At 43.8% G+C, this 12,665-nt stretch overlaps 1 protein-coding gene across 9 annotated transcripts in view; it reads left to right on the forward strand.

The window, feature by feature from the left end:
* Positions 1-12,665, forward strand: part of nid2a (nidogen 2a (osteonidogen)) — a 115,966-nt gene that overhangs the window by 23,924 nt on the left and 79,377 nt on the right. For all 9 annotated transcript variants that reach the window (XM_069917029.1, XM_069917030.1, XM_069917033.1 and 6 more), the window contains exon 10: positions 5,416-5,547. In XM_069917029.1, coding sequence (XP_069773130.1) covers positions 5,416-5,547 — 132 coding nt within the window. The remainder of the gene's footprint in view (positions 1-5,415; positions 5,548-12,665) is intronic.

The raw sequence follows: 12,665 nt of genomic DNA on the forward strand, positions 1-12,665 counted from the left end.
CTGCCTGTCCCGCATCGGACTGGTCAGCCACAAACGAGCCTGCAGCTGACGTGGACTTTTTACCCCCTCCATAAATCTTCGTCCGCGAAGCCAAGCCAAAGAAGAAAGAAAATATGTATTTGAGTAAACTTGTTTGCTTCATCTGCAATTAATGGTTTATTTTTATCAGGTGATGAAATCCATAGTCTCATGAGAGTTTTTCTGGAAGTGCCTATCAGAATGATCAAAAGTCCCTTCATTGCAGAAACCCTTCAGATTTTTGCAGGCAATGTTCTTAGTATCCTCAATTTATTGTTTTTATGTGTATGTTGTCAATCAAAAGAGCCTCTTTTTGAAAAGCTTGAAGTGGTCTTGGCATCTTTTGAGAAGAATGCTGGTTTCACCAGTCCACCACGAGGATATGTCTCACTTCCAGTGATTTAAATTTCAATTGCAATAGCACTGTCACAGTGAGAGAAAGGAGTCTGACTCGAGTGGCGTCCAGTTGGAAAACTGTTTACTTGTTCACACACGTGCAAGTTTTAAACATTCCTCCCAGGAACCTCCGCTTGCTGTGGGGTGGAAATGACGACCCTTCCAGCCCACTGTTCGCCCCGCAGTCACAGTCCTCCTGGTTGCTGATGTCGGTGGTTCACCTGCAACTTTCTGGGCCTCCCCCACCCTTCAGAACTGACAATCGGAGGTGAAATGTCCTGCGCCTGCTCTGGTTGTTTGGGTGAGCATCCTCACCTTCGGTGCAGGCACTTTTTCTGGTTGGTTGAGGTCTAGGTGTGCGGGTTTGAGACCGTCAGTGGTGAATGTCGCTTCATGCCTGCTGCTATCCAGGATATAAGTCATGCTGTTGTGGCGTACCACCTTGAACAGCCCCTCATAGGGACTTTGTAGGGTTGGTCTGTTCACTCCTCTGGACAAAGACATTCACAGCCCTGTAAGTCCTTGGGCACAAAGGGTGTCATAGTGCCATGGTGGGATGTTGGAATCGGGGCCACTTTACTGAGCTGCTCTTGCAGTTTGTTGAGGGCCTCTGACAGCACATCTTCCTGCTCTTGAGCCGTAGGTACCGAATACCAGCTCTGCCAATGAAGACCACGTTCTCTTTGGGTGCCATTTGTTTTGCCGAACAACACCCAGGGTAATTTGTCTACCCAATCTGGCACGTGGAAGAGTGCCATCAGGGTGGCCTTTAAATGTCTGTGGAAGCACTCGACCAGACCATTCAACTGTAGGTGGTAGGCTGTTGTGCGGTGGAGCTGCATTCTCAGGAGGTGTGGATGTGAATTGCGGACCCTGTCTGAGATATCGTGAACTGGGGGGCTGAAACACGCCACCCAGGTGGAAACTAGGGCACTGGCACATGACTCTGTGAAGGCATCCACCATGGTGAACAGGTACTTCAATCCCCTTGACACCAGTAGGGGGCCAACAATGTCTACATGCACATGCTCGAACCTCCTCTGTGATGGCTGGAAGGGCTGGAGCCTTCATGTGCCATTGTACCCTGCTGGTTGTGGATGTTCTGGCCCAGTGTCCGACCTGCTTTCAGAGGCGTGCCACTTGAACTTATTGGAGATGAGCCAAATGGTCACCCAGATGGAGGGGTGGGCTAAACCAGGCAGGGTGTTAAAAATGCAGCGCCTCCAAGCGGCCAGGACGATGGGCCAAGGCTGACCTATGAATACATCACAAAGAAGTATTGGTCCCCCTGGTCCAAAGATGATGTCGTCCAAGTGAAGGCCTAAGACCGCAGTCCTGTATGCTAGGATCTCAGTGTCCTGGCGCTGAGCTTCAGCTAGTGCCGTGTAGTCCACACCCCGGAGATGGGGAATGTACCGTTTGCATGGAGGCATATGAGGGCATGTCGGCAACTGCATTGCTCTTCCTGGAGATGTCTTATTGTGGTGGTAAACTCTGAGACACAAGAGAGGTGGCATTGTTGGTTCTGACACTTTGGCAAAGGTGAAGGATAGGGGCTTGTGGTCAACGAAGATGGTGAACTCAATTCCTTTGAGGAAGTACCAAAAGTACCAGACGGCCAAGTATAGGGCTAGCAGCTCCCTGTCAAAGGTGCTATATTTGTCCTCCAAGGACCGTAGGTGCTAGCTGAAGAATGCCAGGAGCTTCCATTGGCCATCAATGAGCTGTTCCAGGATACTGCCACTGCCGAGATGGAGGTGTCCACCATGAGCCCATTTGGGGGTGGACCAGGAGTGATATTTGCCAGGGTATCCTTTTTCTTCTTAAGTGCCTGCTGTCTCTTACATCCACGTGATCTCCTTGGACTTGCCGGACATAAGACCAAACAGAAGCTGCATGATGCGGGCTGCCGAAGATAAAAAGTGGCAGTAAAAGTTCATCATCCCCACAAATTCTTGTAGACCTTTAATTCTGTCGAGTCTGACGAATGGCTTCCACCTTTGCCAGCAATGGGATGGTGCTGTGGCAATTGATGCGGTGCCCTCAGAAATCACTGGTGGACAACCTGAATTAGCACTTGGCGGGGTTGAAATCGTGCAGGTGGCAGCAGAGCAGACACAGGTGTTGTACGTGTTCCTTGTGGGAGCGGCTGGCAATGAGTATGTCATTAAAGTAAACGAACAAAAATTCCATATCTTCCCCCCTCCTGTGACCATCAACTGTTGGAATGTTTATGCTGCGTTTTTCAGACCAAACGGCCTTCTGATAAACTCGAAGAGACCAAATGGCGTAATCAGAGTTGTCTTTGGTACGTCGTCTGGGTGCACTGAGATACTAGGTCTATATTTAAAATGCATACCCCATGCAGGTTGACAGTGAAATCCTGTATATGGGCACAGGGTAGCAGTCCGTGGTGGTGGTGTCGTTCAGCCTTCTGTAATCACCACATAGTCTCAATTCTCCTGCTGAGAGGCACCATGTAGGGCGGGGAGGCCCATGGGCAGTCGGATCTACGCACCATCCCCGTCTTCTGAAACTCCTCTTTTGCAAGGCGGAGCTTGTTGGGCGGCAGTCTGTGGGCCCGGGAGTGGTGTGCAGTGGAGGTCCATTCAGGTATTCTAAATTTGCCAATTGAAAATGTGTACATCACTCAAACATTTCGGGTATAAACTGGAGTTGGACAGTATTTTGCCAACAGCTGCATTCCTGATGTAACACTGTCCTCTCTTCCCTGCCCCCCCCCACCCCCCCCCCCCATCAACTTGCACAATCTAACAGTGAGCCCCAGCAAAATGACAAAAACTGCTTTTCATCAGCTTTCCCCTTCCCCAAATGATCCCCTTTCATGGATCTGATTGTTCAGCTGGATAATATTTTACAAAGCATTTGTATTTGGATTGCAAATAAACTTGAATTATATATTTTCACAACAGTTAACACAACTGTAGAAATATAAACATTTACTTTTATCATGCTAATGGTTCCAATAAGCTTTTGAAGAGTTGTGGGTCGGATAATCAATCGCACAAATTCTGAGCGACTGCCATCTCAAGTGGATTTGAATAGCTTTTATGATTGTATCTGCATTTGATGGAAACTTTTGATCGAGTCCCATGCTTCTGCATAAGATGAAGAGTCTAGACTCTAGCCAGACGATGCCTGAACAGTTCACTATACAACTGTATTTGCAGATTGTTAATATTCAGATAAATCGGTGATTCTGTGAAATTTAAAAACTAGCCACCAGTGTACTGGCCTGATGAAGCCCAAAGCACAAAAATCTCTTTAAGCAGATGGTGTTTTTGAACAAAATTCTTTTGTCCAACATTGGACATAGAGTTCAAGATTCATTTTGCAAATTTAGGATGGGATGACACAAGCGTCAGGCTTTCGTCTTAATTCACACAGGTTCCCATTTGTGGTGCATGATTTTATGGTGTACATCTCATGAGATGTATATGTATCCCATACTGAGTTGAATCTCTTTTTAAACAATAATCCATGCATACTCCATTGGCTGTTTCTGACAAGCTCAGTGTACAAATTTATATAATTTGTTAATGATTTTTGATTTACTCCTGTTTTACAAGGGTTGTTAGGGACTAACTAAATGAGCTGTCTGGGAGTTTTGGTTGGATCCCCAGCTGAGCCTCATGGCCATCAGAGTGTTAATACTGCTGAATGATTCACACCATCCAAAAGGAAAGAAGTTGGAGATTAAATTTCTAGCTTGCCAATTCCTCAAAAGCTCCAAGACAATGAAATCATTTTTACTGGTCAGAGGGTCTTCCCCAAAATGACCCAAAAGAAATGGGAAGCAAAGGCAATGCCTGGAGACTGACATAGAAAATCACTGTTATTTGCCCCCTTTTCTTTTCCCCCATGCATTTACTGAGAGTCCAGTCCAATATCCCAAGTATATACATTCTGAGCAAAAGTTCTGCTTGAACAGAGATGTAATGGGAAGGCAAATACTATTGGATATTACACATTTAAAGCCAAAAATTCTATCAAGGCTTAGATCAGGTAGAATCTATGGAGATAGAAGAGTTGATGGTTTTTTTTCCTCTAATAAAGGTTCATAAGCTTGAAGCATTAACATTTTTTATATATAACAAAATGCAAAGCAAGATACTTCAGTTAAATAAAAATCTACAGATTCCAGGCTCCAGTGCAATGAACTGGAATGGTTTTGTTGAGAAAGATTTGATTTTTTAAAAAACAGCTGGTTTGGATTATTTTAACAATTTAAGCCCACAAGGAGTCACTTGCACAGTGGGCATGAAGAAAGTGCATCAGAGCCTCTACTTTTTCAGGAGTTTGTGGAGGTTTGGTATGACAGAAACCGTGGCAAACATCTACAGATGGGTTGTAGAAAACATGCTAACCAGCTGCTTCACAGCCTGGTATGGGGGCACGAGTACCTCTGAGCATAAAATCCTGCAAAAGTTGGTGGACTCAGCCCAGTACATCACAGATAAAACTCTCCTTATCATCAATAATATCCATGTGGAAAGCAATCGTCGAGGATCCACACCACCCGGGACATGCTCTGTTCTCTCTGCTGCCATTAGAAAACAAGTATGGGTTCCACAAGTCTCGTACCACTAGGTTCAGGAACGGTAGTTACCCTTCAAGCATCAGTCTCCTAAGCAACAAACTCAACCAGAGTCTCATTTAAGGACTCTTTGTGCAATACAGAAAATAAATATTCAATAATAAATTATGTACAGTCAGCTTGTTTGCAGTTTATTTGTTTACATTTGTCTCTTTTGTATATGTATCTTTCCCTTAAGTACAGTTTCTTTTGCACTACCAATAAGTAGAAAAAAATCTCAGGGTTGTATGTGATGTCATGTATGTACTCTGACAATAAATCTGAATTTTGAAATCACTTCCTGGTGTCAAATTCCTAATTGTGAAGCTGAAAATGTTCACATCCTAGAAGATTTTTCTTTATTAGTATTTAAACTCTAACAAGACTTTTACTTTTATCCTCAGATATTGATGAGTGTGCTGATGGTAATTCACATGGATGTGGTGAAAATACTGATTGCATCAATGTCCCGGGATCCTATGCTTGTGAGTGCAAGCAAGGCTACACAATTCCAGAGGGGGAGAACATGTGTGTCTGTAAGTATCTCCAGATTTTTTTGAACTTTGTTTGAAGATAAATGTGGTAATCAAGTTATTTACAGTAAAACCCCTGGTATCTGGAATTCAACCAGTCTTAAGCAACTGAAAAAAAAAAATGCGTACAAAAATGTGTTTAAAATTGTAAATGTTCTCAAAAATAACACATAAAGCTTTGAGGATGAAAGCAAATATTCAGCCCGCAGAGTGCCTTGGTCGGGCTTTGTTTGAGGCAGCTGTTTGAATAAAGTTGTGTGAAACAGCAATGGTGACGCCCAGGATGAAGAGCTGGTTGATGCCACTCACCATTGGGGTGACTCTCTTAAGGTGTGTCCTTATCCCTGCTTGGTGAGAGTTGCCCGGTCAGAAGCTTTATCTGTAAATTGGGGGAGGGGGACTTAATTATCTATAATGTTATTGTTCATCTTTCGAGCCTCTCCAGATTCTGAAAAATCTATTTTTAAAATTTGGCACCATCGGCCTTCAAAGGCAGGTGGTTTATTTTGTGATTCAATAAGCTGGTCTAGCTCTCTAATTTTGTGATGAACTAGATCTACTGAGAAATAACTTTCACTAATATTTACTGATTACTGAACTCTCAAGGTCAAGCTGTGTAATAGCTGTGTAATTACCCAATAGCTGCAGGGAGGAATTTGATGGCACTGCAACTAAGCTTGATCTTATTTGTGATTTTGGATCAAACAAAGCACCCGAGCTGTTATTACATTTCCTATGGTGAATGCATTTTAATCCTTGCCAACCAAAAGTACTCCATTGTCAGTAGTCTGCTTGGGTAAAATGCAGTTATAGAAAACCAATCTGATGGAAGAAGTTTCTTTCCCCTCTGGACTTAAAATATACTTTCCCTCTCCAAGGATTACAGATGACATGCAGAGTTTGGCAAAAGCATTTTCAGCCATTAAAATGCTATAGATCTGACCACCATATTACCTCTTTTTGTTCTGTTTTATTTTGGCATAAAAGAGGCCATTTGGCCCATTGAATCTATTGCCAATTCTCAGAATTTCAAACGTTTCTATTCCCCATTTGTTTCCCTGCAATCCATTCTCTTATGCTCACCAGTCCTTATGTAATTCCACCTTTAGTAGAAGCAATTTACAGCATCCAATTAGCCAAACAACCCGCACATCTTTAGGACATTGTGGAAATCAGCACCCATGGGATTCGTGCGGTTACCAGGGGAAAACATGCAATCTGCACACAGACAGCCTTCACAGTGGTGACTGAAATCAGTGGTGCATGTGTAGCAGAAACTCAAATTAAGGCACTACTGTCCTACCTCTTATGTCTGTTTTTTATTTGCTCTTCTGTATGGGAAACTGGCAATTCTAAAATGACACCAGGGATGTATTGATCTTGGCAGTGGCTTGAAATGAATTGTGGTTTATTGGCAGAACCATTTCCCAAGAAAGCCATGTAGGAATGTGAAACAAAGCTGCAGTTGTATCAAAAGTTGATGCCATAGTCTTTTGAGCTTCAGTGGTCTTGAACTTGCTATTGGAATCACTGTGCTTTTGTCTTGCCTTCTTTTTCCTCTCGAGTTCAATGTGGAGTAAATGAAAAATAACAGCATTGGCCAGAGCTGTGTATTGTGTCTAGTTCTAGGTGTTGGACGAGGAGAGATGTAGGAAAGATTGTCAAAATGATTATAAAGGACCACAATTGTGATAAATGGAGCAGCTAGGGTGCTATTCCCTGGAGAAGAGATAATTGAAAAGAATCTAATAGAGGTACATGTACTTAAAATTATGAAGGGAATATACAAAGTCGATAGAGAATTCCTCCCAAAAGTTGAGAGGTCAAGAAAGAAGAGAATTTGCAAAACAAAATAAAACAGAAGATGCGTAGTTCTGAAAGGAGGAGAAAGGATGGCAGAGCAAGACTAGCTGGATTGCTGTTATAGAAAGCCATTGTGGACTTGATAGGCGAAATGTCTTCTCCTTCTGTCCTGTAAACATCCTGTGAATCTGGAGTACATTTTTTTCTGAGATCCAGCTGGCTGATGCAGCCTCCCCTCATTGGCTGTGCTCTTGGTGGTTAACATTTAATTGGCTGACCTCCCTAAACTTCACTTCAGATGAGATTAACAAGTTGATATACAAAATTGAATTGTGCAATCAGTTCTTTAAGCATATATTTTATGTAGCAATTTTAAACATTGACTATATAAATTTATCATGTGCATTTGAACTTGCCCTAAAGTTGTGAGATACTGATAAAACCAATCTATGACTTTATAGGCTGCCAATATTTGATGTATGTTTGAGTAAATTGGTGCTTAGTGTCATAAAACAATTAGTTGGTCTTAGTCACAAACATTTGTTCTGTTTAGCCACAGGAATGACTCTAGAGAATTTGATATTGGCTGATTGTGGTCATGCAAGAAAGCAGTTTTATTGTGGTCTTGTGTTTTATTAATTTGGAAAGAATGTTTGCAAATAATGTTTCTGGGAACTGATCTGAAGTTACTGGTAAGATATCTAATACTGAGACTCTTTGTAAATGAACAACTCTTTAAAGCAGGGCAGAAAAATGGCTGATGAAGTTTAATATGGATAAGTGTGAGGTGTTGCATGTAGGATATCGTGTAAAAAGAAAGGATAGAGCAAAGGGCCCTCAGGAATATTTATTTAGAGAAAACCTTGGGGAGCAAATCCATAACTACAAATGCGGCCACACAGGTAAATAGGATGATAAAAAAAAGGCGGTCGGCAAATATGCCTTCACCAGTCAGGGCACTGAGTATGAAAATTGGAAGGTCGTGCTGCAACTGTGTAAGCCTTTAGTTGGGCAATGCTTGGAGACAACAGTGCAGTTCTGCTCCCAAATCACAGGAAGCATGTAGCTGCTCTGGAGAGGGTGTAAAAGAGGTTCACCTGGATGTTGCCTGAATTAGAGAAAATTAAGGAAAGGATGGACAAACAAGCTTTTTTTTCTTTTGGAGGCTGAGGGACAACTTGTTAGAAATATTTACAATTTTGAAAGGCATAGATAATGTAGACAGTCTTTTCCCCAGGGTGGAAATGTCATTTACCAGAGAACATAGCTTTAAGGAGAGAGGAAGAACGTTGAAAGCGCATCTACAAGGCAGGTTTTCTTACACAGACATGGTAGATGCAGGCAACGCACTGTCAGGGGAGATGATGAAAATACAATAGTAAAGTTTAGGAGGTATTTAGATAGGCGGGGATGGAAGGGTTTAGACCATGTTCAGATAGATTGGATTTGTTTAAACTGGCATCGTGGTCAACACAGATGTTTAAATTTGTAATTTAAATTTATTTACCACATGGTAGATGTCAATTCCGGCCATTAAAGCCTATGCAGGCTAATTAGCCTAATAACCCCATTCGTTTTTGGAAGGTGGGGGGAAGGCGGAGCATCTGGTGAAAGCCCACGCAGGTCATGGGAAAACATACAAAGTCCTTGAAGGAAGTGCTGGATTCAAACCTGGGTCACATGTGCAATAATAATATTGTGCTAACTGCTACGCTAACCTTGTGGCTCTGTGGGCCATTAGGCCTGTTTTGTGCTGTCTTGTAAAATGATATTTCGTAATCATTTTAACAGTAGTCAGATTTATATCAATATTAGGATCTGATAGAATTGTGAATCAGAACATGGAGGTTCCCTGCTACTCAGCTTCCACCCTGCCAGCAACACATTCAACATTAACCTTCATTCTTTCCACCAACTCCAATGTGATTCAACCACCAGTCATGTCTTTTGCCTTTCACAGGGATTGCTCACTTTGTGTCTCTCTGGCCTGCTGTTCTGTCCCCACAGCCAGTCCCCAACTCACGGCACTTGCTGATGCAACCAGAGGTAATGTAACAGAGAGCCTTTCACCTCTTTCCTTCGAACAATCTGTCCAGGTGAAGCAAGGATTGACTTGCCTGTTTTCTGATCTAGTCAACTCCATTCATGAAGTGACATCCTCTATGTAGGATGAATACACTTTGCAGAATACCTGCACCTGTATTCAGTCTGCAGGAGGGACCCTCTCCTTCTGGTTGCCTTTTGTTTATATTCACCATTCCACTCCAACTCTGACAATGGCCTTTGCCATTCCGACAACAAGATCTGAATCAGCTCAAGGAGCCCTATCTTTCTTTTTGTATTGACGTGTTGCAGCCTGCAGGATTCTATGTTGAATTGCCCAACTTAAGATAGCCTGCTCTTCCTTTCAGTTTGTATCAGGAATATCATTTTCAACCCACCCATTTGGCTCACAACCCCCATCTTTCTTCAGTTTTTACTCTGGCCTGACCTCCTGACCAATGTGTCCCAGTAGGTCAGATGATGTATCACTCAGTCTTCACAAGATTCTCAACATGTTACATAGATATAATGCGACTGATTTCATTCAGAGACAAGTGGGTGAGTACAAACATGCTTTTAATAGCTTACGGTCAATGGCTGGTAGATACAAAAGTCCTCAGGTGATTTTGAGGTAAGGCATGTTCGTCGAACATTTTGCCATCTGTTTTTGGAAGACGTAGACCCTGTTAGTGATACCAAAAGGGACCCTCTGTAACTGATAAAGCTGTCTGTCTGCCTCAAATGCTGTGTAGGGGCGGTTTTTGGAACGGATCGGTAACTGATGGTATGCAGCTTTCAGGTCAATGGTTGAATAGACACAATACTGCACAATTTCATTTACCATGTCTGAAATTCGAGGGATGGGTATGCATCCAGGAGTGTGAAGCGATTAATTGTTTGGGTGTAGTCAATCACTAGCCTGGACTTTTCTCCCCCTTCTACGACTACCACCTGGGCTCTCCATGGGCTATTGCTAGACTCAATGATGTTTTCTTTAAGCAGCCGCTGCGTCTCATCTCTAATAAATTCCTGATCCCCTGCACTGTATAGTTTGCTCTTTGTGGCTATCAGCCTGCAATCGGGAGTCAGGTTCGGAAACAGTTTGGGGGAAGGAGGGAGGGAGAAATCAATATTTAGTGTGGAGAGACACACGCGTGGCGTACGTCTTTTGGGACCTTCTGTTCCGCACTGTGGTTGGAAGGAGTGGGCCAGAGTACTCCATGGTTACGCTTTTAAGATGACACAGGAAGTCTAGGCATACAAAAGCATACAAATCCTTCAGTACATACAATCGGAACTTACAAAATTCTCCCCCTTTTACAGTTAGATGTACTCTACTATACGTACCTGGATAGTCGCAGAGTGCAAGTGCACTGCTAGTTAAATATTAAAGTCCATCAGATACACTTTTAAGTTGTACTGCAGAGCCATCGCAGAGTTTATAAAGCCCTCCATGGAGCCAGTGTCTATCAAGTAATCAGTCAAGTGTCTGTTTATCCTCACCCTCACACTCATCGTTGAGTTATTCAATTGGTGAGGTATTGCTTGATTCAGGACGACCGATGCCAGTGCTCCGAAAAACATGTTGCTCCCCATGTCGATGTCAAATCTCTCCTATTGGCCCCGTGGGCAGACAAGATGGTGTCGACCATGAAGCGCGGCAAAATAGCCACCCTTCATCTTGATCTGAAGGAGGACTAGGTGGCCTTGACTACGAGGTGCGGCAAGATGGCTGCTGTTGCTTCCTGCGATGCTTTACTTCCAGTGGTGAGTCTCGCCATTAGGCGCAGCTAGATGCAATCGGTGAGCAGCATGGAGAGGCTGGGGCTGGCACTTCGTACTCGGGCACAGGTCAAACGCTGATTCGGGGGTTGCACACACGGTTCCCCTCATTTACTGCATCCTCAGCACATGGCATCCTTTATGGCACATCAGGCGCAGGGATGCTGGGCCTATCCACAGAAGTAGCATCACTGGTTACATGTGGGTGAAGGGCCTGCAGGGGTTGCCAGTGCCCCACTGGCTTGGCCTTCTGAAAAGGCACTGCTTTTGCCTGTGAGATCGTCAGCTCCCGGTTGGGCCTTTTTGAGTGCTGGCCAAGACTTTCTTCCCCAACTCTAGCAATCGCTGCCTCATGTGTCTCGACCTCACACCTGCCACCAGAGTCAAGGCCCATAGTTCAAGGACATAATCGTCCAGCGACTCACCCAAGCATTGCCGACTTTGAGAGAGCCGTTGTCTCACTAGCACATCATTCTGAGGCCTCATGTAATGGGCTTTCAAGCCTTCTGTGGCAGATTCTTAAGTTGCACAGTCCTTGATGACAGCAAACTCCTTGGGGCCAACTCGAGAGAGAAGTGCAGACCTCTGGAGACTATCGGAATTGAAGACGTCTTGCATGATCATCAGGTAGGACTGGAAGTACTCCAGCCAGTACGCGAATTCCTCCAGGGCCTCTGGGGACAGAGGGTTGACTTGCAGCATGCCTGGCTTCAACAGGGCTTCCATCCTGTTTCAAAGTTAAGCTATTAAAATTGTAACGTGGCTGATTGCGCTCAGAGACAAGGGAGGCGTACAAACATGCTTTTAATAGCTTACAATCAATGGCCGTTAGATACAATGGTCTTCAGGTGAATCTGAGGTAAGGCGGGAAAACTAGGGTTTATATTGGGGTAGGTGAGGGTGGAGCCAGGGGAGGAACCAGGTATCTGAACAATACATAGACAGTGAATTCCATTTCACTGCAATAGACAAAGGAACTTAACTGTCCCTCATTTCATACTGTTTCTGACATTCCTATTGTTCCACCTGCCTTTTCTGTTATTTGGACATACCTGCTTTCTTTTTAAATGTTTGATTTTTAAAAAAATATTTAGACATACAGCATGGCCCTTCCATTGTGTAACCTGTGCCATCCAAATGCTCCAAAGAATCTACAACCCTGTACATTTTTTGGAAGGTGGGAGGAAACTGGAGTAACCGGAGAAAACCCACACAGCCATGGGGAGAACATATAAACTCCTTACAGACACCACTTGATTCAAACCTGTGTCACTGGTGTTGCACCAACATCTTCACTCTGAAGAAGTCTTTTAACTCTCTTCCTCCAGTTCCCTAGCCCCTTCCCTTTCTTTCACCTTTCAAAGAGTATCTTTCTCACTCCTCTGCCCCCTCTCCGATCTCATCTCAGCTCCTCGCTCTTTTTCCACCTGTATCCACCTATCACTTGCTTGCCTGTGCTTCTCCCCGTTCTCATCTTATTATTTTGGCACCTG

This window comes from Narcine bancroftii, chromosome 2 (assembly GCF_036971445.1).
Source record: "Narcine bancroftii isolate sNarBan1 chromosome 2, sNarBan1.hap1, whole genome shotgun sequence".
Taxonomy (NCBI): domain Eukaryota; kingdom Metazoa; phylum Chordata; class Chondrichthyes; order Torpediniformes; family Narcinidae; genus Narcine; species Narcine bancroftii.